This window comes from Schistocerca piceifrons, chromosome 2 (genome assembly GCF_021461385.2).
Source record: "Schistocerca piceifrons isolate TAMUIC-IGC-003096 chromosome 2, iqSchPice1.1, whole genome shotgun sequence".
In the NCBI taxonomy this organism is placed as follows: Eukaryota; Metazoa; Arthropoda; class Insecta; order Orthoptera; family Acrididae; genus Schistocerca; species Schistocerca piceifrons.
Genome location: NC_060139.1, coordinates 509773850 through 509801365, shown reverse-complemented (window position 1 = coordinate 509801365; position 27516 = coordinate 509773850). Strand labels below are relative to the sequence as shown.

Below are 27516 nucleotides of genomic sequence, written 5' to 3'. Positions count from 1 at the left end.
GGATGCTGGGGAAGCCTCGTCTTATCTCAAAAACACCGGAGAGGAGGAGGAGGAGGCGGAACTGTCCCTTGAGTGGAAGCAACAGAAGCTCCTGGCTTGCAGCAAAGGGGAACTGCAGGGTAGGAGGAGAGGAGAGGGAGATGGGACCAGGGTAAGGAAGAGGCAGAAGTAGAAGACATCGCTACTGGGTGGAGATGGTCATATTTTTGATGAGCCTCAGTATAAGATAGATGTTTTAGGGACTTTACTCTTGGACCTTCTTTTCTTTCTTGTAAACTGGAGAGTGGTGGTCATGACAAATTACAAATACAAATGGTGGAACACAGGGGCTTCCCTCATGGGATGGGTATCCACGCTCACCACACAGAGGGTTCGCCATAGAGTGGGAAGACATATGCCTAAAATGCAAGTACCAAAAGCCTCTCATGGTTGGCGGGACATACAGCTTCAAATCACATTGGTAACAGGTAACCTTTACATTCTCTGTACATACTCTTGACATTCTCAGAAAAAAAGCACGAGTATTGGTACAGTTGTCTCTACCACCCTTCTGCACACATCCAACAAAATTAACGCTTGTCGCTCCAGATTAGCCCAGAGTCCCTCATCAGTTTGAAGGATGAGGTCCATAAAGAAAACAGTTCCCTGGACCGTATGCAAAGGCTGGTAAGGGGTAATAGATACTGGGATGTCACCAAGACACAAGATCACAAGCATGAAGAGCTGCAGATTAGGCAACACAAGAAGCTTTGATCAACAGGGAGCCTGACCACATCTTACTGAGAGACTTCACTTTGCCGAACTTGTCCTCAATATTTTCCACAAAAAAAAACAATGGCTAGCTGGCAGTGACTGTGACCCATCCATCATACAGACTAGGTAGTGGGGAGAATGATTCAAGATGCTGAGCCTTTCCCTCCTCCCATGGTAGAGCCAGGAAGGGAAGGCGGCAGGGTCATACGAAGCAACATACAATGATTCGGTACCACTTGAAGAGACGGCCATGTGGAAAGGGCCAGATTTTCATAGCTTGATGCACTTCATGTGCCAAGCATCCGCCCAGGAAGCACCCACTGCAATCAGGGGCTCTACCCATGGGCGCAATCCAGCCACAGCAAGGGCTATTTGGCAAGTTGGCCGTAGCCAGGAATTCCAATACTCTGGGATGACAAGCAACCACTCCTTGGCGTACATAGGGAGGCAACAGCAGAGTTATTAGTGGGGTGATTCCTGAGTTGTCAGGGGCTCAGCCAGATGGGTACATAGCAGACCCACCACAATGTTACATGTGCTGGTGACTCAGAGGGCCACTATGGCAGGGAAGGAAGAGAGAAAGGAACACAGGGACAGAAATCCACACTGTAGGCACTGTGGAGCGAGTTCTTTCCCACATGGCTCACACTTAAAACAGATAATTTAGAAGTGGAAGTCAAACCCGAAGTGGGGACCAAAAACGCCAAAAAGGATGAACAGGCAAGAGGAACAAAACCGCAAGGAATACAACGAAACAGGTGAAGAGCCAGATCGACATAAATAAGAAGAACGAGAGGGGGAAAAGAGCGCAGCGGGGAAGGAGCAAGGATGAGGAGGGAGGGGCACTGAGAAGGAAACGCAGTTTGGGAAGGAAGAGTAGGGTGCAATAGCTTGGGGCACAATGTGCACCATGCACGAGCACACGAAAGTATCTCAAGACCCCTTGGGGAGGGGGGGGGTGTACTTGTTTACTGTGACGATATCGCGTGTTTCTGATAATGGCCGAGTGCAGATTAAACCTCAAGATACTACAAAAAGTGGGAAATTTCAGAGAAGTGAGTTAGCTAAATTGATGGAACCATGGCTTTTGAGACTTGCAGAGGGAGCATTAGGCAACAGTGCACTGATACAGAAAAAGGAATAGAACAGAAAAATGAACGAAATGGGAAGCGTATAAATCACATATGTAAAAAGACAACACTTAGCAAAAGTCCCACAATTTTTGAGGTACATGGTAGGGAAGCTAGAAATATACACAGAAATGTAACAAATGTAGCAAGTGAAAGGGAATACAAACGTCTAAGTAATGAGATTGGCAGGAAGTGCAAGATGGCCAAGCAGGTGTGGCTCCAGAACAAATGCAACGCTGTAGACTCTGGTGTAACTAGGGAAAAATGGAAGCCACGTTCACGAAATCTGAAGAGGCATTTGGAGGAAAGAGAAGCAAGTCTATTACGTTAATGTGAGAAGAACCGTATATCATTTCAAGACAAGCATCTGCAGAAGATTGTTTTTATATAATTTTAAGAAAGAAATTGTTTATTACCGATACAGTTACTTTCTTATTGTCCAGAAAAAGACGATTTCCCTTTCAAGTGTGTAGAAATATGCTTTATGGAACCTAGAGTAATATGTAATTACTTTCAGTCAGTCTTTTCTTGTCATCAGTCTACTGACTGGTTTGATGCGGCCCGCCACGAATTCCTTTCCTGTGCTAACCTCTTCATCTCAGAGTAGCACTTGCAACCTACGTTCTCAATTATTTGCTTGACGTATTCCAATCTCTGTCTTCCTCTACAGTTTTTGCCCTCTACAGTTCCCTCTGGTACCATGGAAGCCATTCCCTCATGTCTTAGCAGATGTCCTATCATCCTGTCCCTTCTCCTTATCAGTGTTTTCCACATATTCCATTCCTCTCCGATTCTGCGTAGAACCTCCTCATTCCTTACCTTATCAGTCCACCTAATTTTCAACATTCGTCTATTGCACCACATCTCAAATGCTTCGATTCTCTTCTGTTCCGGTTTTCCCACAGTCCATGTTTGACTACCGTACAATGCTGTACTCCAGACGTACATCCTCAGAAATTTCTTCCTCAAATTAAGGCCGGTATTTGATATTAGTAGACTTCTCTTGGCCAGAAATACCTTTTTTGCCATAGCGAGTCTGCTTTTGATGTCCTCCTTGCTCCGTCCGTCATTGGTTATTTTACTGCCTAGGTAGCGGAATTCCTTAACTTCATTGACTTCGTGACCATCAATCCTGATGTTAAATTTCTCGCTGTTCTCATTTCTACTACTTATTACCTTCGTCTTTCTCCGTTTTCTCTCCAACCATACTGTGTACTCATTAGACTGTTCATTCCGTTCAGCAGATCATTTAATTCTTCCTCACTTTCACTCAGGATAGCAACGTCATCAGCGAATCGTATCATTGATATCCTTTCATCTTTTATTTTAATTCCACTCCTGAACCTTTCTTTTATTTCCATCATTGCTTCCTCGATGTACAGATTGAAGAGTAGGGACGAAAGGCTACAGCCTTGTCTTACACCCTTCTTAATACGAGCACTTCGTTCTTGATCGTCCACTCTTATTATTGCCTCTTGGTTGTTGTACATATTGTATATGACCCGTCTCTCCCTATAGCTTACCCCTACTTTTTTCAGAATCTCGAACAGCTTGCACCATTTTATATTGTCGATCGCTTATTCCAGGTCGACAAATCCTATGAAAGTGTCTTGATTCTTCTTTAGCCTTGCTTAAATTATTAGCCGTAACGTCAGAATTGCCTCTCGTCCCTTTACTTTTCCTAAAGCCAAACTGATAGTCACCTAGCGCATTCGCAATTTTCTTTTCCGTTCTTCTGTATATTATTCTTGTAAACAGCTTCGATGCATGAGCTGTTAAGCTGATTGTGTGATAATTCTCGCACTTGTCAGGTCTTGCCGTCTTCGGAATTCTGTGGATGATACTTTTCCGGAAGTCCGATGGTATATCGCCAGACTCATATATTCTACACACCAACGTGAATAGTCGTTTTGTTGCCACTTCCCCCAATGATTTTAGAAATTCTGATGGAATGTAATCTATCCCTTCTGCCTTATTTGACCGTAAGTCCTCCAAACCTCTTTCAAATTCCGATTCTAATAGCGGATCCCCTTTCTCTTCTAAATCGACTCCTGTTTCTTCTTCTATCACATCAGACGAATCTTCACCCTCATAGAGGCTTTCAATGTATTCTTTCCACCTATCTGCTATCTCCTCTGCATTCAACAGTGGAATTCCCGTTGCACTCTTAATGTTACCACCGTTGCTTTTAATGTCACCAAAGGTTGTTTTGACTTTCCTGTATGCTGAGTTTGTCCTTCCGACGATCATATCTTTTTCGATGTCTTTACATTTTTCCTGCAGCCATTTCGTCTTAGCTTCCCTGCACTTCCTATTTATTTCATTCCTCAGCGACTTGTATTTCTGTATTCCTGATTTTCCCGGAACATGTTTGTACTTCCTACTTTCATCAATCAACTGAAGTATTTCTTCTGTTACCCATGGTTTCTTCGCAGCTACCTTCTTTGTACCTATGTTTTCCTTCCCATCTTCTGTGATGGCCCTTTTTAGAGATGTCCATTCCTCTTCAACTGTACTGCCCACTGCGCTATTCCTTATTGCTGTATCTACAGCGTTAGAGAACTTCAAACGTATCTCGTCATTCCTTAGTACTTCCGTACACCACTTCTTTGCGTATTGATTCTTCCTGACTAATGTCTTGAACTTCAGCCTACTCTTCATCACTACTATATTGTGATCTGAGTCTGTATCTGCTCCTGGGTACGCCTTACAATCCAGTATCTGATTTCGGAATCTCTGTCTGACCATGATGTAATCTAATTGAAATCTTCCCGTATCTCCCGGCCTTTTCCATGTATGCCACCTCCTCTTGTGATTCTTGAACAGGGTATTCGCACCTACTAGCTGAAATTGTTACAGAACTCAATTGGTCTTCCTCCTCTTTCATTCCTTGTCCTAAGCCCATATTCTCCTCTAACCTTTTCTTCTGCTCCTTCCCTTACAACTGAATTCCAGTCGCCCATGACTATTAGATTTTCGTCCCCCTTTACATACTGTATTACCCTTTCGATATCCTCATACACTTTCTCTATCTGTTCATCTGCAGCTTGCGACGTCGGCACGTATACCTGAACTATCGTTGTCGGTGTTGGTCTGCTGTCTGCCCTACCTTCCTATTAATAACGAATCCTACACCTGTTATACCATTTTCTGCTGCTGTTGATATTACCCGATACTCATCTGACCAGAAATCCTTGTCTTCCTTCCACTTCACTTCACTGACCCCTACTATATCTAGATTGAGCCCTTGCATTTCCCTTTTCAGATTTTCTAGTTTTCCTACCAGGTTCAAGCTTCTGACATTCCACGCCCCGACTCTTAGAACGTTAGCCTTTCGTTTATCATTCTATCTTTTTCTCATGGTAACCTCCCCATTGGCTGTCCCCTCCTGGAGATCCGAATGGGGGACTGTTCCGGAATCTTTTGCCAATGGAGAGATCATCATGACACTTCTTCAATTACAGGCCACATGTCCTGTGGATACACGTTACGTGTCTTTAATGCAGTGGTTTCCATTGCCTTCTGCATCCTCATGCCGTTGGTCATTGCTCATTCTTCCGCCTTTAGGGGCAATTTCCCACCCCTAGGACAAGAGAGTGTCCTGAACCTCTATCCGCTCCTCCGCCCTCTTTGACAAGGCCGTTGGCAGAATGAGGCTGACTTCTTATGCCGGAAGTCTTCGGCCGCCAATGCTGATTATTTATCAAAATTTAGGCAGCGGCGGGGATCGAACCCGGGACAGAAGACGTTTTGGTTATGAATCAAAGACGCTACCCCTAGACCACGGGCTCGTTTTTCTTACTAAAGGAATTTTATCGCTTCATAAAATCGGAAAAACGACATATTTATTTCATATTTTCAATATTATGATTTCATTATGAGGAAATCAACAGATACAATTAATGAATGACAACGAATAAAGTATTAGACAGTCCTTATGACATAAAAACACATTTACTTGTAAGTGATGACCGGTTTCGTTCCTATGTTGAACTTCTTTGGTCCATGCTCCACTGATGACGTGTGCAGAGGATGGCACAGAACAGGAACTGTGGATACCACCCACTGATACTGTAGACTCAGTGTGTGGTACCCAAAGTTCCTGTTCTGTTTAGTCACTGGAGATGATTCAGATCAGGTCGAAACTGGTAATTCCTAATAAAAGTGTTTTTGTGTGATCAAGAGCGTTCTATGTAATATTTTAATACCGTTCATTGTGATCGCTGGTATGTCCAACTTGCAGAGGCTATAAATGGTACTGAATTGTGGTCGATGAAAGCACAATTGGTGAGACGGAGAAAGGGTTATGGGGGAGGAAGGAGGCAAAAAATTCTGTAGATTCCATGGGTAGATCGAATTACAGATGGCGAGACACTGAACAGAATTTTGGACAAAATTAATTTACGGCACAAGTTAACCGAAAGCACAAATAGGTTAAGAGAACACTTACTGAAGTATCAAGGATTTATCAGATTGGTCATGAAAATGTTTATGGGTAATACCTGTAATGGAAGACCAAGACTCGTCTACAATGAGCAGGATCTAATGGATGTAGGGGAAGTTGACCCGGAGAAAACGACTGAAAAACCAATCAATGGATAACGTTCTACGAGTTGAGCCGTGGAATTTCGAATGTCAAAGTGGTAGAGAACACTGAAAAGGGAAATGCCCAGGCTCAACCTACGTACAGTGAAGGGTCAGTGAAATGAAGTAACGAGAGTAGGATTTAGCTCAGATGAGTACAGGGTAATAACTGCAGCAGAAAATGATATAATGGAATAGGATGCTTTATGAATTGGTAGGGTAGAGAGTAAATTACTATGTACAGTTCACTGATAGGACTGTTATCAGACTCAATACCAAATCAACGTTGACAACAATAGTTTAGGCATACATACCGATGTCACAGAGGATGAAGAGACAAAAGAAATATATGAGAATGTTGAACAGGTGATTCAGTACGTAAAGAGAGATGTAAATCTAAGGTACAAAAAAGGGTTACGGGAGAATGTGGGCTTGGTATTAGGAACGAGACAGGAGAAACATTCAATTCTACAATAAATATCAGTTAGCAATAGCGAATACTCAGTTCGGGAATCACAAGAGGACGACGTATACTAGGAAAAGTCTTGGTGATACAAGAATATTTCAGTTACGGTACATCACAGTCAGGCATAGATTCCAAAATGTGGTATTTGATTGTAAGGCTTACCCAGCAGAAGATACGTTCTCAGATCCAAATTTAGTAATGATGAGTTAGCTTAAGTTTAACAGACTATCCAGGAAGAATCAATGAGCATAGAAGTGCTAAGTAATGAAGAGAGATGCGCTTGAAGTTCCCTGAGGCTACATATACTCCGAAAATTAGTAGCTCAAAAGGCAGTTCATTTGAGAAAGAGTGGACATCTGTTAACAAGCAGTCACTGAAGTTGGAAAGAAAACTGTAAGTAGAAGGAGGGCAACTGAGAAGAAAACATGGATAACAGATAGAATACTTCAGCCAATCGATGTAAGAAGCAATCATAGAAACGTTCAGGGCAATTCGGAAATACAGACATACAGGTCTCCTCGTAACGAAAGAAAAATGAAGTGCAGGACAGCTCAGGCGAAATTTCTGGATAAAAATTTGAAGAAAATGAAAAAGAAATTATCGTGAGAAGGACGGACGAAGCATATTGAAGAGCCGAAACAATCTGCGGTGAAGTTAAAAAGCAAGGACCGTAACACAGAGTGCAATGAGGATTCCACTGACAAACGCAGAAGACAAAGCGAATAGGTGGAAAAGAGTGCACCGAGGGCCTCTATGAGGGGAGAATTTATCCGACGGAGTGATAGAAGAAGAAACAGGCGTTATACTGTCAGACTTCTGGAAAAACATCATCCACACAATCCCCAAGATAGCAAGAAGTGACGGGAGACTTATCGCACCATCAGCTTAAAAGTTTGTTTACAAGCTGCTGACAAGAATAATGTACACAAGAATGGAAAGAAATTGATGATTTGTTACATGACTTATCATTTTCGCTTTAGGACAGGTAAAGTTATCAGAGAGGCAGTTCTGACATTGCAGTTGATAACCGAAGCAAAAATCGAGACACGTTCATTGGCTCTATCGACATGAAAAAGTTCGACAATGTAAAATGGTGAAATACGTTCTAAATTGTCAAAAAATAGTGGTAAGCTATACAAGAACCAAGATGCAGCAATGAGAGTCGAAGACCAAGTAAGAACTGCTCGGATTACAAAGAGCGAAATTCATGAACGTAGTCTTTCACCCCTACTGTCCATTCTGTGCATGAAGAAGCAGTAGCGGAAATAAAAGGGAGGTTCAAGAGCGGGATAGCACTGATGAGATTCGCTGATGACGTTGCTATCCTCAGTGAAAGCGAAGAAAAATTACAGGATGCGTTGAACAGAATTGACAGTCTGATGAGTACCAAATAAGAACTGAGAGTAAATCGAAGGAAAAAGGAAGTAACGACCAGCAGAAAAATGAGAACAGCGTGAAACTTAATATCAGGACTGGGGATTATGAAGTAGACGAAGCTGAGGAACTCAGGTACCTAGACAGCAAAATAACCCTTGGCGGCCTGACAAGGAGGACATAAAAAGCAGACTAGCACTGGTGGAAAGGGCATCCTCGGACAAGAGAAGTCTGCCTTGTATCAAACACAGCTCTTAATTTGAGGAAGAAATTTCTGAGTATGTAAATTTGGAACGGAGCACTGTATGGTACTGAGTTATGGACAGTGAGAAAACTGGAGCAGAAGAGAATCGAAGTCTTTGAGATGCGGTGCTGTAGGCAAATGTTAAAAACCAGGTGGACTGATAAGGAATGGGGAGGTTCTGCGCAGAATCGTAGAAGAAGGGAATATGTGGAAAACACTGACAAAAAGAAACGACATGATGATGGGATATCTGTTAAGGCTTCAAGGAGTAACACACGTGGTACTACAGAGAACTATAGAGGGTAAAAGCTGTAAAGGAAGACAGAGATCGGAATACAGCCAGCAAAGAATTGAAGACATCAGTTGCAAGTGCTATTCTGAGATGAAAATGTTGGCACAGGAGACGAATTCGTGGCGGATGGCATCAAAACAGAAGACTGAGGACTCAAAAAAAAAAAAAAAAAAAAAAAAAAAAAAAAAAAAAAAAAAAAAAAAAAAAAAAAAAAGAGGAAGTCATAAATTTAAACAACATGCGTCAAGCATACAAAACCCATGTTTTGCGGAATTTTCAAGTAAACAACACTTCCCCACTAATCGAAACACAGTTACTGCTGCTTCTGAGTGCTGTGCATCCAGCTAGTGTCACTGCATAGTGTAGTACAGTCGTTTATAAATTGTTTTCTTACTGCTGATGCTTTCTGTGTGTTATCTCCCATTTTAAGTTTTCAGTAAATGCTATGGTTGAATTTTTGTATTTTTAAGTCCTTTTCTTAATTGGGTGATGTTTTTGGGTCACTAAATGGTCAGAAAATGTGCTAATCTAATCATTACTTTTAGAGGAACTTAGAAACAGGCTGTTCAGAACAGCTCCAGTATCACATTTCCTGACGACTTTATGGGCCCCGACTATCACCCAACTAAAACAGACTTAAAAAATACCAAAAGTCTAGCAACAGCCTGTGCTCTAAACTTACAACAAAAAAATTTACACATGCACAAGGCATTAACAAAGGATAACAGACCATAAACAACTACACTACAGAATGAGATCGCACACTGAAACGTGGAAGGAAATGTTACACACAAAGGAAATGTTACACACACACACACACACACACACACACACACACACACACACACACACACACAGAGAGAGAGAGAGAGAGAGAGAGAGAGAGAGAGAGAGAGAGAATGTAAACAATTTGGCGTCGAAGTGATATGAAAACAGGTCTCCATCAACAGGGACTTGACACATGGCTGCAACACTAACATCGATTTTCGTAAAGTGGAAATGTGTTATTTAAGGCTGAAAATCCACAATATGTGCAGTGCTTTTGTGTGCTTAACAACGACACACGAGAACGCAGATTAGGAATGATTTTCGAAAGCTGGCTGTAAATAATCACAAAATATAGCCACGGAATAATTTCGCAGAACAAAATTACGTTGAAGGATAAAGTAACTTGTTAAATTGTCAACAATATTCACAGGAAGATCGTTTAATTTCAGATAACACGCTAACGGCATCGAACAATGTAGAAAGGGACATACATAACAGAATACGGCAAAATTTAAGGTAATGACACCAAAGAAATCTTCCTCTAAGCCTAACTTTCGTTTAATAACTATCTCTCAAAACATGTTTGCATATACCGATTGACAAGGGCTTTCATACGATCATCGGTGTTTTTTTTTTTATGGATGTGGTGGAAGGTGATGGGAGTTTGTCCTGGGGAGTACGGAGTATCTTTAACCTTTAAGTCGCCGTAAAAACCCTCATAATACCGTCATTTATATCATTTTCTAAGAACATCTGAATGCACTACATTTTTTTCTACGAGGGAGGGGGAGGGGGGATTGTGCGGCCCCCATTACCTCCCAGGTATGGGCGCCCTTGCCCACGGACGATAGCACAAATGTACTGTCAAGTGTATTGGTTTTTATAAAAAAAAAAAAAAAAAAAAAAAAAAAAAAAAAAAAAAAAAAGTTGTTTGCATCGGAGGCGCGCCTTATATCCAGAACAAAATTTCTCTACTACGTAGGCCCTATTACTCACCGAAATTTCTGTCAAAAAGAAGATTCATCGAGTGCTGTGCTTTCGAAGCCTGCATATTGCCCACATTCTAACGAGAATGATTAAATGTAATTTGCCTGTGAAGTGTAGACGACTGCGATGAATTTCTCTACATTTGAAATTCCGGGGACAGAGTAAGTCCTGGTCACGGAATTCTTCACCAGGGTCATGTTTATTTTTATAAGGACTCTGTGGGAAGCAGTTGTGCAAGTGAATCAGGACACGCAGTAAAATGAAACAAATCCATTTACAATATTTGGTCGTAAGGACATTCCTGTTATGCAAACAATTTAATGTTTATTGCTGAGTACATAAAAATAAAGTTTGTCTTGACGAAGGTGTTTTGCGCTGTTTAACTTCCAAGTATTGTCACCGGGGCAACGAATATCACGGGACACTCGCGTCTCATGAAGAAATATAAAATAAATAATACGCTACCGGTGTCTGTTTATCTGCAATTTATCGCAAATTATGCAAACAGCTGTTTCTCTTGTTTCATCCCGTGAATGACATGGGCCCCGAGCAAAGTAATTTACTGAAGTATGTCCAACAGTGGCTGCGAAATTAACGACCCAATAAATGATATGTTATTGATGGCGCATTTCTGGAGTTATTGGAAGATGATGATGTTCTTATGTTGTAGTCCTAAGAACGGCAAAAAATATCTGTCAAACACCAGAAATTTAACCACCTAAAGTACCATAATCGATATAGGGTAGATGTTTATAAACACGAAGTGAACTTAAAGTGTATCGAATAGTAGTACTGTTCCGTTATATTTGCTGCATCTGAAGTCCAAAGTAGTATTTAGAGTTTCGATAAAGGGGCTCCGGTCAGGCGAGTCAGCTGACTGTAAAACTCTGTACTACTGCGCAGGGCTACTAACCTTGAACCTGAGCGGGCCAACCGGCGGCTTGGCGTAAGGAATGCCCTGGAAGCTGTAATACGTCTTGCCAGTGTGAGTGGTGGTGACCTTTCCCCGCAGAGCTCCCTGGCGGACGGTCGCTGTAACGGAAGACATTCTGCTCCGCTCTCTCGCACAACAGGGCCTGCCTCCTACTAGCGCACCGCGTTGGAGCATTGCCTGGTGTCGTGCGCTGCCGCCAAGGTCGCTGCTGCTTCCCGTCGAGTTGGCGCTGGAGGGGGGAGATGGACAGAGCAGTGAGCCAGCATGACCGCCATCTGCAACCGTCGCGTTCCACTTGTTATCGCAGTGCTCGGGGCAACACAGAGGCAGGCGCGTAACACGCGCGCCCTGCACTTCCACTGCTTCTGATGCCTTGCTCAAAACTACGACTTATCAAAACTTATTAATACTTTGACTCATCTTGTTCATTTTCTGTCGTGTTAATAACAGAGTGCAACAGCGGAGTTATTGCAGTGAAATACAGTGAAACTCGAGTAAACTTATATACTTAAAATAAAATGGTAAAAGTGTCGCGTCTGTTTGAACATCTCGAAAACTACTAGACCAATTTTGATGGGATTTCGCAGGTAACTTCAACGTAGCTTGGAACGATATACAGCCTTTATTTAATCAAAATAATATCACTAACTAAGATGTGTCTGAAACAGTCGTGTGTGTGTGTGCGTGTGTGTGTGTGTGTGTGTGTGTGTGAACTTGCCAATCTCCAAAACTACGGAACGAATTTTTATGAGGCTTTCACAGATAACTTGAGCTTACCCTGTAGGCAACGTACATACTATATGTCATCAAAAGCGGATCACTGAAAGAAAATCTCATCACTGAAAGAAAGCTATTAATACATGAAATGTATTCGTAGTTTCAGTATGGACTACTGTCAGCCGTATAATGAAAGACAATGAAAGTTTGTCCCGGACTCAGACTCGAACCCTGCTGACTTCCCTCTTTTCGCGAACGGTTGCCTTACCTTTTGATTCAAATGGTTCAAATGGCTCTGAGCACTATGGGACTTAACTTCTGAGGTCATCAGTCTCCTAGAACTTAGAACTACTTAAACCTAACTAACCTAAGGACATCACACACATTCATGCCCGAGGCAGGATTCGAACCTGCGACCGTAGCGGTCGCGCAGTTCCAGACTGTAGCGCCTAGAACCGCACGGCCACTCCGGCCGGCTTACCTTTTGGCTATACTTGCACGACTCCCGGCTGGGCCCAAACTTCCGTGTGTCGTCAACCTGTTCTCGTACATTTATTATGTTTATTTTCATGTAGTTGAGACATTTTGCTTGCAAGTCCGTTGCCCGGTGTCGCCGGATAAATACGATATTGTAGTGCCTGTGTTATTTCGAGTTACGATATCAAAAACCTTCGGTCACGCTTGGCGACATATGGAAGCCCGGGCCTCGCAATGAGCCGTGCACGGATAGCCCAAAAGAAATGCTGGCACGGTAGCTCAGCGTTTTCGGTCAGAGGGTAAGCTGCTCTCTGTAATAAAGTACTGAATGAATGGATCAATGACGAATTTGGATGAGTGTCATGATACGTCCGCCCAGAACAAATCCAACAAACAATAACGAACAAAATGCGATAAAAGAAAGTGTTGCGACCGCTATAGGAAAGCAGAAATTCCGAGATCGGGTCCTGGTTCGGGACAAATTTTTATTGTCGTCGTTCCATTATATAGCTCTTGTTAGTCCATATTTGCGGATACACTTCATGTGTTTCAACACGGCTCTAGCAGCTGTAGTGCCTGTTCCTTCGGACATGATCCTGTGTCGAAGGAACTCTAGATCGTAATTCGGAATCACACAGGCGCTGCAATACCATATTGCGTTTTAAAATTTATCTAAAACCGTCGTGTCTGTTTCTCTGTTGAACACGCTAAGCTCCAAAACTACAGTATGAATTTTCATCGGGGTTTCGCAGGTAACTTCAGTTTAGCGTGAACCGACATACAGGCTGTATTCCATCAAAATCGTGTCATTGTTTGAAGAATATACAGCGGCATAGGGAAACATAATCAACCTTTGAAAAAGCTCTTTGGCGGTTGACCTGTATCATTTGTGAAAAAGCCTCAGTTTACTGATATGTTCTACTTAATACGGTTCGACATAATGAATACAGTGCTTATACTGTCATTAAAAACTTGAATACACAACATTAATGTTGCACAATAATATTTACTTCATAGTTCGTTATGAAGCATCTTTCGGCTTCCTAGACCATCATCATATAAGTTAATAGTAAACAGATAACCCACACAAATTCAACGAGGGTTCATAGTTTTACAAAGATTGTTACATAAATATGTGAGATTTTATGACTATCGATACCAAACGTAAGCATAATGTAATACCCAAAGAGACACTGAGCAAACAAATCTTATATTACGGTATACTCAGATATTAAAACAACCTTATATGAATGCATAAACCAGATTCGTTGTACAAGTTGGTAGTGTCACAGGCTTCTATGTCATATGCATAAACTGGTGAACGTAATCTTTGTACAATGATCGTTGTACAGATATGAACTCTCGCTGAAGTTTTGTGGACAATCAGTTTAGTAATAAGTTATCTGACGAAGACCTAAGAAGCTTATAGCGGATTCTTAAAGAACTATTAAATTAATATGGTTGTGGGTCATTAATATTGTTATTCAGTAAGTCTATGTTCCTCCGAGAACCGACGGAGTATTCCATAAACATTAATCCCCAAAGCGTTTAATCCACACTTCCAAACTGATATTACCAAATGCGAAATTAACTTTGTCACATTTTCACAACTAAACTGCCGAACCGATTTCGATGTAATCTGGTGTGGAGATAGCCTTGAACCAAGTGGAAGAGCTTGATAAAGTAACAAGAAGAAAACTGCCCCCTACGAGTGTGAGGTAGGGGATAGAACATACTTTTCTACACCAGTGAACATAAACTATACTACAAATATTAAATCTGTCGCGTAATATCCACGCTGTATGATGCACAGGTACTTGAATAACACGATGCACAGAAGATGCCCCATTGGCGGGGGGGGGGGGGGGGGGGAGGGCGCGGACCGCACACCATGGCTGACATTAAACATAAGGAAGGCTGGTCCGGGCGGAGGTTCGAGTCCTCCCTCGGACATGGGTGTGTGTGTTTGTCCTTAGGATAATTTAGGTTAAGCAATGTTTAGGGAATGATGACCTTAGCAGTTAAGTCCCATAAGATTTCACACATTTGAACATAAGGAAATGCTTCATGGCTTAGCGAAAACCGCCGCTCAAAACGGCAATTTTTTAAAACACATATCTCAGACAGACACATGACGGTAGTGAAATTACTGCATGTACAGTTGATTACTGTCACATCATAACAAAACTGATGATATGCGAGCGCAGCCATGGGTAACAGCCAGTTCAAAATAAATGGGGTGAGTCCCAGTCCGAATTACTTAAATGTTTCCTGTAACTGTTATTTGAGGGTAAAATAAGGAACAGAACATACAGAGTGTTCAGTGGTTACACTGAAACTATATATAGTGTGATACTAACTGCAATTCTGTACAGTATATTTAATTTCAAAGTAACCAATGCAATAATATGTGAATAAAGAACAATATCTCTAAAAAACTAAATTTAAAAAAAAAATCTGAGACAACATTGAACAAGCTTGAAATGTAAACGGCTGCACATATATATTTCCATTGGTATTCCAAAATGAATATTGCCAGTACTGGAAAATTTGTGTGTTATATTTACTGTATGTACTTAGCCACCTATTTGCTGTGTCACCTGGATCTACAATTTCCCGGCCAGAGCAGCCAATGAGGCACTACCGTCTGATGTTGCAATTTTTTCACTCTCGGTATTTGTTGGACCAGTGAAAGCATAACTCTGTGGTATATAAGCCCATTTGTTACTTAGCTTTATAGGTGCCTGGTAGATGCTGCATAATATTGTTAAAAGACCTACATTTTATAAATTTCCTACTTAGGATTGATTTTAAGCCGTCAGTAGTAGCACACGAAAGAAACAGTGATTCATTCCTTACTTAATGACCAAGTATCGAACATTAAATCTCTATGAACTGCATGAACACTTGCAAAGTCTACACATAAGGTACCGCACACACTTTTCAATTTCCACAGCGACTTTTCGGTAAAATATTCCTCTTACAGAAACTCCAGAGGTTTGCTGTTTCGACACGGTACACACCCCAAGATCAGTGGTTGTCGTTTTGGTCCAGTGGTTAGTCTTCGTTTTCCCATTGTTTCCCATTTCCTAATGCGTAAACGACTAAGCTTTTTTACGATTTTTCTTAACGTCGACTTAGCACTGTCATATTGTCGTAATACACAGTGCGGAAGCATCAACTAGGAATTTATCAAGCTGTCTCATTTTATCTTCTAAGCTAAACACGATTTGCATGTACTTTAATACACTTTGAAGCGATCACAGAAATGGAATTCAACACAACTCGTCATGTGAGCATCAGTAAGCAAACCGAACAGCTTTGACTTCTTTCTCAACAATAATACATACAGGACGTCCCTCATTATCGGCCACAGATGAAGCGAATGGGAAGAGGGTTTTTAGAGTAAACAATTTTGGCGCGATGATGTCCAGTACAAAAAAAAAAAAAAAAAAAAAAAAAAAGGCTCTGAGCACTGTGGGACTTAACATCTGAGGTCATCAGTCCCATAGAACTTAGAACTACTTAAACCTAACTAACCTAAGGACATCACACACATCCATGCCCGAGGCAGGATTCGAACCTGCGAGACTGATGCGCCTAGAATCGCTCGGCCACTTCGGCCGGACGATGTCCGGTAGAGAAAGTCCCCGGTTCACTTAGTGAAGAAAAAAAGAAAATCTCCAGTCCGAATTTCTAGTTAGCGCAGTCCGAATTACTGAGCGATTACTCTACTTCATAAAATATGTTGGTGGCTAAACAGATTTCCACTTACTCGTTATTTCCAATTGCCTTTTAAATTATTCTGAGTCTAACGCTGCATCAAAGTACGTTGAACGTCGCTGTATATGCACTGCAGCTGCTTCTGTTGGGAATTACTACGCACGCGCTCTTACTTTATACGTAACTCAACATAGCCTTGGGCATCTATATCTGCATCTACTAAGATACTCCGAAACCACCGTATGGTGGGCGTCGGAGGGTACTCTGTACCACTGCTAGTCATTACCTTTAAACAGGGGGAGGGAAAAACGACTGTCTATATATCCCCGTATGAGCCCTAATTTCTCGTATCTTATCTTCGTGGTCCTTACATGTAATGTATGTTGGCGGCAGTAGAATCGTTCGGCAGTCAGCTTCAGATGTCGGGTCTCTAAACTTTTTGAATAGTTTTTCTCGAGAAGAATGTCACCTTCTCTCCAGGGATTTCCATTTGAGTTCCTGAAGCATATCAGTAACACTTATGTGTCGTTCCAACCCATCGGTTTCAAATCTAGCAGCCCACCTCCGAATTGCTTCGATGTCTTCCTTCAATCCGACCTGATAAGGATCCCAAATGCGCAAACAGTACTCAAGAATAGGTCGCACTAGCCTCCTACATGCGGTCTCCTTTACGCGTGAACCAGTCTTTCCTGAAATTCTCCCAAAAATCGGAGTCGACCATTCGCCTTCCCTACCACAGTTCTCACGTGCTTGTTCCATCAAACATCGCTTTGCAACGTTACGCCCGGATATTTAAACGACTGTGTCAAGCAGGACACTGGTAATACTGTGTCTGAACATTACAGGTTTGATCTTCCTACTCATCTGCATTTACTTACATTTTTCCACATTCAGCGCTAGCCTCCATTCGTCAACCAACAGGAAATTTTGTCTAACCATCTTGTATCTTCCTGCAGACACTCAACTTCGACGCCTTACCGTACAATACGGCATCATTAGCAAACATCCACAGATTGCTGCCCACCATGTCCGCCAACTCATTTATGTATACAGAAAACAACACTTCCTTGGGGCACTCCTGACGATAACCTTGCCGGCCAAAGTGGCCGTGCGGTTAAAGGCGCTGCAGTCTGGAACCGCAAGACCGCTACGGTCGCAGGTTCGAATCCTGCCTCGGGCATGGATGTTTGTGATGTCCTTAGGTTAGTTAGGTTTAACTAGTTCTAAGTTCTAAGGGACTAATGACCTCAGCAGTTGAGTCCCATAGTGCTCAGAGCCATTTGAACCATTTGAACGATAACCTTGCCTCTGATGAACACTCGTGTCTAAGACAACATACTGCGTTCTATTATTTAAGAAGTCTTCGAGCCACTCACATATCTGTGCACTTATTCCATACGCTTGCACCTTCGTCAACAGCCCCTAATGGCGCATAGCGTCAAATGCTTTCCGGAAATCCAAAAATATTGAATCTGCCTGTTGCCCTTCATCCGTAGCTCGCAGTATATCGTGTGAGAAAAGGACAAACTGAGTTTCCGAAGAGCGATGCTTTCTAAAACCATGCTGATTAGTCGACATTAACTTCTCAGTCTCAAAAAAATTATTATATTCGAACTGTGAATATTTTTAAGGTTTCTGCAGCAAACAGAAGTTAGGGATATTGGTCTGTAATTTTGCAGGTCCGTTCTTTTACACTTCTTATAAACTGGAGTCATCAGCGCCTTTTTCCAGTCACTTGGGACTTCGTGCTGTGCGAGAAATTAACGATAGATGTGTAGTGTCGGTAGCTGGACCGACACCGTGATGTGGATTGCTGAAAAGGAAGGCTAAACTAACGCTGTGGCCGATAGTGCACGAACGGCAATAAGCATACGGGCGTGAAGTCTGGAACATAAAAACTTATGAATGAATAAGAAGAAAAGTATGTAGATACTTTTTACTTATCTTTTATTGATTCCTTGGAATACATCTCTCTTGAATACTCGTAAGCTATAGGCACTGATACAAATGGCTCCTTGTTAGTTCGTAGCCATTAACTTCTGATGGCTATTCTGTCTCTCGGCTAATGAGAGAGAAAGGCTTCGTACAACTGGGCGATAGCTAGGTTCGCGTACAACTGGGCGGTAGCTTGGTTCTCGTACAACTGGGGTCGAGTCCACTCTCGTATCACGAGACCTGCCTTGGTGGTGGCGCTAGGTCTGCGATCACAGTGGCGACACGCGGGTCCGACATGTACTACATGGACCGCGGCCGATTTAAACTACCACCTAGCAAGTGTGGTGTCTGGCGGTGACACCACATTCCTCCCCCGCAAATCGGCGAACGGTCGTGTAATAAGGCTTCCGCCCGCCGTGGGGAGGACCACATGTTGACGTATGCGATGAGGTGGGGAGCCTAACAACAGGCGAGGCTGTGCCACCCGCACCCGGCCATCCGGTCCGAGGGGAGCTAGGAAACGCCTGCAAAACTAGTCCAGGGTGCACGTCAACATGTGGTGTATGCGCCCGTAAAGAAACATGAGGGGCCGAAGTGTCGACCTCCATTGCGTCGGGGTAGCCGACGCGCGACGACGTCACGTGGTCCGGAGCGGGCTGGAGGTCCATGGCGGAGGACAGCTGGTCACGGGAAGCGATCGGCGGCGCGTGACCCTGGGAGGCGCTTGGCGGCTGCAACGAAGCGTCGAATGCGGTCGGCGGCGGCGGCGGCTGCTGCTGCTGCTGCTGCTGCGGCGGCGGCGGCGCGTCGCCATGGGGCAAAATGGAAGGCATCGTCGGTAACACCTGGGGATGAGGCGAGCCAGTAGATGGGTCCCCAGGGCGCTGACCGGACGGCACCGTCGCTGAAAGCAGACGGGGAGCGGCAGAACCCGAGCGACGACAGAGGCGCAGCTGATTGAGATGCCGACGCACCTCACCAGAGGCCCCCAAAACCAAATACATCGCGCGGCCGAGGCAGCGAAGAATGCGCCCTGCGAGCCAACGCCGTGAACCTCGATAGTTGCGATAAAATACAACGTCGCCTGGAGCAAAAGCAGGAGTCTGCCGCTGCGCAGGAACCTGATGCGGCGGATGCAGCAAAGACATCAAGGTGCGATGAGGACGACCGTGGAGCAACTCAGCCGGCGAGCGACCATCTCGGGGCTGAGAGCGATACGAAGACAAAAAGAGCAACAATGCGTCCTCCCGAGAATGCGACTCTTTCAATTTCAACATCTGTGACTTGAAAGTCCGGACCAAACGTTCAGCGGCACCGTTGGACTGAGGCGAAAACGGCGCGGATGTCAGATGTTGAATACCATTGGCCTGGCAGAATGACTGAAATTCTGCGGACATGAATTGTGGGCCATTGTCGGAAACAATAGTCTGCGGAAGACCTTCAATGCAAAAGATAGCAGACAACGCTTGGATGGTGGCGGAGGACGTCGTGGAAGACATCCGGACAACAAAAGGAAAATTACTGAAGGCGTCGACCAGAACCAACCATCGAGCATTCCAGAACGGACCAGCAAAATCAATGTGCAAGCGTTGCCAAGGGGAAGTGGCTTTTGGCCACGCAAAGACTTTCCGCGGCGGTGCGGACTGGTGTTCGGCACACGCCGGGCACGAAGAACACATATTCGTAATCGCAGCATCGATCCCGAACCAAGTACAGTGCTGACGAGCAAGTTGTTTCGTCCGCACTATACCCCAATGTCCTTGGTGAAGAAGCCGTAAAACAGAGGACTGTAACGAACGTGGGACCACGACTCTGGACTGATCATTATCAGAACGCAACAACAAAACACCACGTCGAACAAAAAGTCTCTCCTTGTGAGCAAAAAATCGGCGAACCAACGGATCCTCGATCCGAGACTTTGACAAAGGCCATTGCGTAGCAACAAAACGTAAAACAGTAGCAAGGACAGGGTCAGCAGCTGTGGCTGTAGCTACACGACGAAAATCAATCGGAAACGATTCGACCACTTCATCGGTTTCCGAATCAATGAACATGCAAGCAAGTTCGGAAGAATCGAATGCTTTATCCTCAGCAACAGGCAAACGGGACAACGCATCGGCGTTTCCGTGCTTAGCAGTGGACCGATACAAGATATCGTAGCGGTACTGCGAGAGGAAAATAGACCAGCGAATGAATTTCTGCGCTGTACGTGGAGGTACAGGCTTGTTCGGATGAAAAAGCGATGTCAAAGGTTTGTGGTCTGTGATGATGGTAAAGTGACGACCATACAAGAAATCATGGAACTTAGTAACACCAAACACGAGAGCCAAAGCTTCTTTCTCTATCTGTGAATAATTTCTTTGCGCAGACGAGAGCCATTTGGACGCAAAGGCAATAGGGCGATCATGTGAGCCAACTTTGTGCGCAAGCACAGCACCGATCCCGAAATCCGATGCATCTACCATCAACAAAAGGGGTTTCTGGGGATCGAACGGCGTAAGGCAAGTAGTAGAAAGCAACGCCGATTTCAACTGGCGAAAGGCGCGTTCACATTCCGTCGTCCAGACGAACGGAACACCTTTACGGCGTAAGCGATGAAGCGGAGCTGAAATGGAAGAGGCATTGCGCACATATTTATGATAATAGTTAATTTTACCCAACACACTCTGTAGCTGTTTCAGATTTTGAGGGGAAGGCAAATCGTGTATGGCACGGAGGTGCTCCGGACTTGGATGTATGCCTTGGGCATGAATGACATGTCCCAGGTATGGTAAGTCACGAGCAAAAAACACACATTTGTCCTTCCTCAAGCGAAGACCATTTTGCCGCAAGACCTGAAATAATGTTCGTAAGTTCGCAAGATGATCTTCTTCTGTCTGTCCGGAGATCACTATATCGTCTAGATAGTTTGCTGCAGTAGGGACCGACGCACAAATAGTTTGTAAATATTGCTGAAACAAGGCAGGGGCGGATGCACACCCGAATGGCAGTCTTTTGAAGCGGTACAATCCAAGATGCGTGTTAACCACCAATACGCGCTGGGATTCGTCGTCCACCGGTATTTGCAAGTACGCATCGGCTAGGTCCAACTTTGAAAAATATTTTCCCGGGCACAGTTTAGCAAAAAGATCTTCCGGGCGGGGCAAAGGAAAAGTAGCAGTCACTAGCTGTGGATTCACTGTGGCCTTGAAGTCCACGCAAAGTCTCAATTTTCCGGAAGGTTTTGGCAAAATTACTAAGGGTGAGGCCCAGAGAGAAGCTTGCACACGTTCAATTACACCCTGTGATTCGAGATCGTGTAACGTTCTTGCGACCTCATCACGCAATGCGTGGGGAACATTGCGCGCCCGGAAAAATTTCGGTTGCGCGTTTACCTTCAGTTCTAAATGTGCTTCATAGTTTTTAGCGCAACCTAAGCCCGGTGCAAAAACGTCTGCAAATTCGTCACACAGCCGAGAAACACTGTCTGTAGGCACAGTCTGATTCACTGATAGAACCTGATTTACAATAGACATGTTAAACAACTTAAATAAATCTAGACCAAACAAGTTCACTGCAGAAGAAGAACGAAGAACGTAAAATGACACAAGTTTTGTTTGTCCCTTGTATGTTGCAAGAAGGCTGCACTGTCCTAACACAGGAATGTTCTGTCCGGAATATGTAGTTAGCTTAACATTTGCGGAACGCAACGGAGGTTTGCCCAGTTGTTTGTAAGTGTCGTGATTGAGCAATGAAACTGCAGCTCCGGTATCGAGCTGGAATGGTATCACTTTGCCTTCAAAGTCTAAGTCCACAAAAAGTTTATTGTCCTGCTGACGACAAGAGCGACTGTTTTGTGCAATTGGAACAGACACTGGTACAGAATCACTTGCTAATTGACGTGATTTCCGGCGACGTCGACGCACAGTTTTTGTGGGACGAACACAGTTACTGTTAGAGAAAGTGTCACTGGACGAAGCGGAATTAACGACATGAATGTCCATAGGCGAAGGTCCACGAGCCTGAGTGTCCTTGGTTCGATTCCGGCGCGAAGCAAAGGGCCTGGAATGATTGTGATTGTCTGATCTGAGCTTTTTCTGGCAAACACTTTGAACATGTCCTTTCTTATTGCAGAAAAAGCAGATAGCTTGGCGTGACGGGCAATGTTCACGCGAATGTCTAGTAGCACACCGCGGGCATGATTTCACTGCATTTGTGGGCTGGCGCGGCACACCTGGCTTAGCACGCGGCGGTCGCTGTGTCGCCGTGCGCACGGCCCGGTTACCGGGCCGCGGAGCGCGTCCAGCGGGCCGGTTAATGTTACACACGGCTGGCGAAGTTTCAAAAGATTCCTGAGCACAGTCCAGTGTGTCCTGTCGATCCAATATGTCTATCACTTGTTGAAGGGAGGGATTAACTAGTTTCAAAATTTGCTCCCGTATGCGAACATCAGAAACGTTCTGTGCAATTGCATCACGCACCATTGTATCTGAATAAGAAAGACCACAGTCACATTCAAAGGCACAGTCCCTAGTAAGTCCTTGCAATGTTGCTACCCACTCCCTATTAGTTTGACCGGCCGTACGTTTTGTACGAAAAAACTTATACCGTTTTGCAACCACATTAACTGTTTCTTTGAAATAGGCATCTAATGCAGACAAAATTTCCTCGTATGACAAAGTTGCTACGTCGCGTCGGGGAAACAATTTCACTATCACACGGTATGTGGACACACCGACACAAGAAAGCAAAAACGGCTGCCGCTCATTACCTTGAATTCTGTAGGCAGCCATGTGGAAGGCGAACTGACGAGACCACTCTTGCCAGGTCTCATCGGCTGCCACGTATGGTCGAAAGGGAGGTGCAACAGCGTTCAGTGGCAGCGGTAGCGAAGAAGCGGCGGCGGCCGCATCGGTGTGCAGCGCACGTTGACCCTGGACGAGCTGTCCAAGGGCATCCAGTAACGCCTGCGTCTGCTGATTCTGCAAGCGATAAAATTCGGACAGTACATCTGGAGATTGTGGCGAAGCCATGACACAATGAAATGTAAGCAATCAGAAATAAATGTAAGCAATCAGAAAAAGGTCCTTTTCCCTCGTCGCCAATATTTGTAGTGTCGGTAGCTGGACCGACACCGTGATGTGGATTGCTGAAAAGGAAGGCTAAACTAACGCTGTGGCCGATAGTGCACGAACGGCAATAAGCATACGGGCGTGAAGTCTGGAACATAAAAACTTATGAATGAATAAGAAGAAAAGTATGTAGATACTTTTTACTTATCTTTTATTGATTCCTTGGAATACATCTCTCTTGAATACTCGTAAGCTATAGGCACTGATACAAATGGCTCCTTGTTAGTTCGTAGCCATTAACTTCTGATGGCTATTCTGTCTCTCGGCTAATGAGAGAGAAAGGCTTCGTACAACTGGGCGATAGCTAGGTTCGCGTACAACTGGGCGGTAGCTTGGTTCTCGTACAACTGGGGTCGAGTCCACTCTCGTATCACGAGACCTGCCTTGGTGGTGGCGCTAGGTCTGCGATCACAGTGGCGACACGCGGGTCCGACATGTACTACATGGACCGCGGCCGATTTAAACTACCACCTAGCAAGTGTGGTGTCTGGCGGTGACACCACAAGATGCAAGTTAGGTAAGGGGCCAGTGCCGTATAGTACTCTTTGTAAGATCGAAGTGGGATTCCATCCGGGCCTGGTCATTTATTTACTTTCAAATGTTTCAATTCTTTCTCTTCACCAGGGACACTTATTACTATGTCGTTAATACGGGAGTCTGTCCGATGGACAAATGACGGTATGTCTGTACGATACTTCTGTGTGAACGATTTCTTGAACGTGAAATTACGGTACTTCGGCTTTCGATTTGCTATCTTCAGGCCCCATCAGACTGGTCAACAAGGGATTGAATGGAATCCTTAGACCTGCTTAGCGATTTTGCATTAGACCAGAATTTCCTCGGTTTCTCTGGCAGATCTTTTGCTAAGGTGTGACAGTGGTAGTTGATGTATGCTTCGCGCGTAGATGTTCCCGCAGGCGCCCCAATCTCTACTAACTTTCGCTTGTCGCATTTTTGCGATCCGTTTTGAACCGAGAGTGCAACAGCCTCTGCACCATCGCATCCTGCAAAGTTCGTTATTAAACCATTGTGGCTCTTTTACATCCTGTATCCACTTGCTAGACGCTTAACTCTTCAAACCACAATATGCAATCTACTTAAACTTTGTCCATAATTCCTCTACATCCATTTACCGGAACTGAGTGATGCTAATTCACTGCCTTAGTGAGATACTAATAACTGCTTATCAGCTCTGTCTAGCAGAAACACTCTCCTAGCCTTCCTGGCTGATTTATTAACTTTCGCAGTCATAGTTACTATAATAACATAATGATCGCTAATCCCCGTTTCTGTACTGACATTGTCGATAAGTTCCGACCTATTTGTAACTAAAAGGTCTAAGATTTACTGAAGCGCGAAAGAAACTGATATAGCCATGCATATTCAAATACAGAGATATTTGAACAGGCAGAATATGGCGATGCGCTCGGCAAAGCCTATATAAGGCAAGTGTCTGGCGCAGTTGTTAGATCGGTTACTGCTGCTACAATGGCAGGTTATCAAGATTTAAGTGAGTTTGAGCGTGGTATTATAGTCGGCGCACGAGCGATGATACACAGCATCTCCGAGGTAGCGATGAAGTGGGGATTTTCCTGTACGAACATTTCACCAGTGTACCGTGATTATCAGGAATGCCGTAAAACATCAAATCTACGACATCGCTGCGGCCCGAAAAAGATCCTGCAAGAAACGGGACCAACGACGATTGAAGACAATCGTTGAACGTGACAGAAGTGCAACTCTTCCGCAAATTTCTGCAGATTTCAGTGCTGGGCCATCAGCAAGTGTCAGCGAGCAAACCATTCAACGAGACATCTTCGATATGGGCTTTTAGAGCCGAAGTCCACTCGCATACCCTTGATCACTGCACGACACAAAGCTCCACGCCTCGCCTGGACCCGTCAACGCTAACATTGAACTGTTGAAGCCTGGAAACATGTTGCCTGGTCGGACTAGTCTCAGTTCATACTGCATCGAGCCGATGGACGTGTACGGATATGGACACAACCTCATGAATCCACGGACCCCGCTTGTCAGCGGGGGACTGTTCAAGCTGGTGGAGGATCTGTAATGGCGTGGGACGTGTGCAGTTGGAGTGATATGTGACTCCCGATACGTCTAGATACGACTCTGACAGATGTCTCTCAAGTAAGCGTCTTGTCGGATAACCTGCAACCATTCATGTCCATTGTGCATTTCGACGGACTTGGGCAAATCCAGCAAGATAATGCGACACTCCACACGTCCAGAAATGTTACACAGCGGTTCCAGGTACACTCTTCTGAGTTTAAACACTTCCGCTGGGCACCGGTGTCCCCAAACAGGAACATTATTGAGCATATATGGGATGTTTTGAAACATGCTCTACAGAAGAGATGCCCACCCTCTCGTACTCCTGTGGATTTAAGGCCATTCGTGGTGTCGATTTCCTCCAGCATTACTTCAGACATTAGTCGAATCAATACCACGTCCTGTTGCAGCACTTCTACGTTGCTCGCGGGCACCCTATACGACAATAGGCAGGAGTACCGGTTTCTTTGGCTCTTCAGTGTATTTCCACTACGCGTGGGTTGCCGAGCTAGCTACTCAGTTCAAAAGTATTTCGCATGACTCTCTATACCGCCCTCAATGAATCCATAGAGATCCCCGCCTCTACTCGGTAGGTTAAAATCTCCTCCAACTAGTATTGCATGATCAGGGTATTTATGCCCTATTGACTCTAGACGTCCTTTGAATGACTCTACAACGGTCACAGCAGAATCGGATGGCCGATAAAAACATCCAACAATTAACGTGGTTTCACCTACACCAGTCATAAGCGATCAGATAACTTCATTGTGACACTCAACTTCGACCTCACTAGAGACAGTACTTTTGAAAACTGCAATGAACACTACCCCCCCTCTCTCTCCTCCCCTCCCCTATGGTCTCTGTCTTTCCGTTATAGGTTCCATGAGTCGCCAAATATCTCAGAGCTTTCCGCTTCGGGTTTCATCCAGCTCCCGGTACCAAGAACAATTTGGGGGACAGAACTTTTATGAAGAGCAATAAACTCGGGGACTCTATAACGGATACTTCGACAGTTTACTGATAAAATTATGACAGTCGATGTGTCTCTATTCTGAATGTCGTTTGACTTTCCTTGCTGCATATCGACTGGCGAGTGTTCATCAGAGCAGCTCAAACAACTGCCTAGTCTAAAATGCCCCCATGTGCACTCCACAAGTACTCTGGTATCCGAGTAGCTGCTTCCTCTGTGTAGTGCACCCCCCACACGATAACGCCGGTCTGCCAAGACCGTCACAGAGTCGACGAAGCCTTTGGTTGGGACACTCCACTGGGTTCCAAACCAAAGCACCTCGATCAACTCTGGGAACAATGCTGCAAATAGTGAGCTCTGCTTGCAGTCCGCGCACGAGGCTAGCAGTTTTCGTCACCTCCGCCAGCAACCTGTAAGAACTGAGGATCGCCTCAAAACCCATGCGACAGGCGTTGTTGGTGCCGACGTGGGCCACAGCTTGCAGATGACTGCACCCAACAAAGATTAATTTGACAAGCTATTGAAAACGCACTGATAAAGGTGACAGATGACCTGAAACTTGCCATGGACAGACAAGGAGCGACTATCATTTGCATCTTAGATTTCAGCAAAGCATTTTATACTGTCGACTTCGACATCTTACTAGCCAAACTTTGCGGTCTAAATTTCTCACCAAGTGCAGTCCAGTGGTTTAGCTCATACATGACGTCTCGTCAGCAACGCGTCCTGTCCGGAAATATAAAATCACAATGGCGGCTGGTAGTGTCAGGCGTTCCCCAAGGCTCAGTACTATGTCCCATAATCGTCTCTCTGTATGTCAATGATGAGTCATCGGTTCTGACTTATTGCGTGTATCATATGTATGCTGATGGCCTTCAGTTGTATCTAAGTGCGAAATCAAGCAATTTTAAGAAAACTATTGAAAATTTCAATACTGATCTCGATGCATTATCAAAATGGGCACAGGACATAGGACTAAAA

General features: G+C 44.3%; 1 protein-coding gene across 1 annotated transcript in view; it reads right to left on the bottom strand.

The window, feature by feature from the left end:
- Window positions 1-11702, bottom strand: part of LOC124776323 (esterase E4-like) — an 80663-nt gene extending 68961 nt beyond the window's left edge. The window contains exon 1 of the mRNA XM_047251261.1: window positions 11512-11702. Within this exon, the coding sequence (XP_047107217.1) occupies window positions 11512-11646 (135 nt within the window). The 5' untranslated portion in view covers window positions 11647-11702. The remainder of the gene's footprint in view (window positions 1-11511) is intronic.
- Between the last annotated feature and the right edge of the window lie 15814 nt (window positions 11703-27516).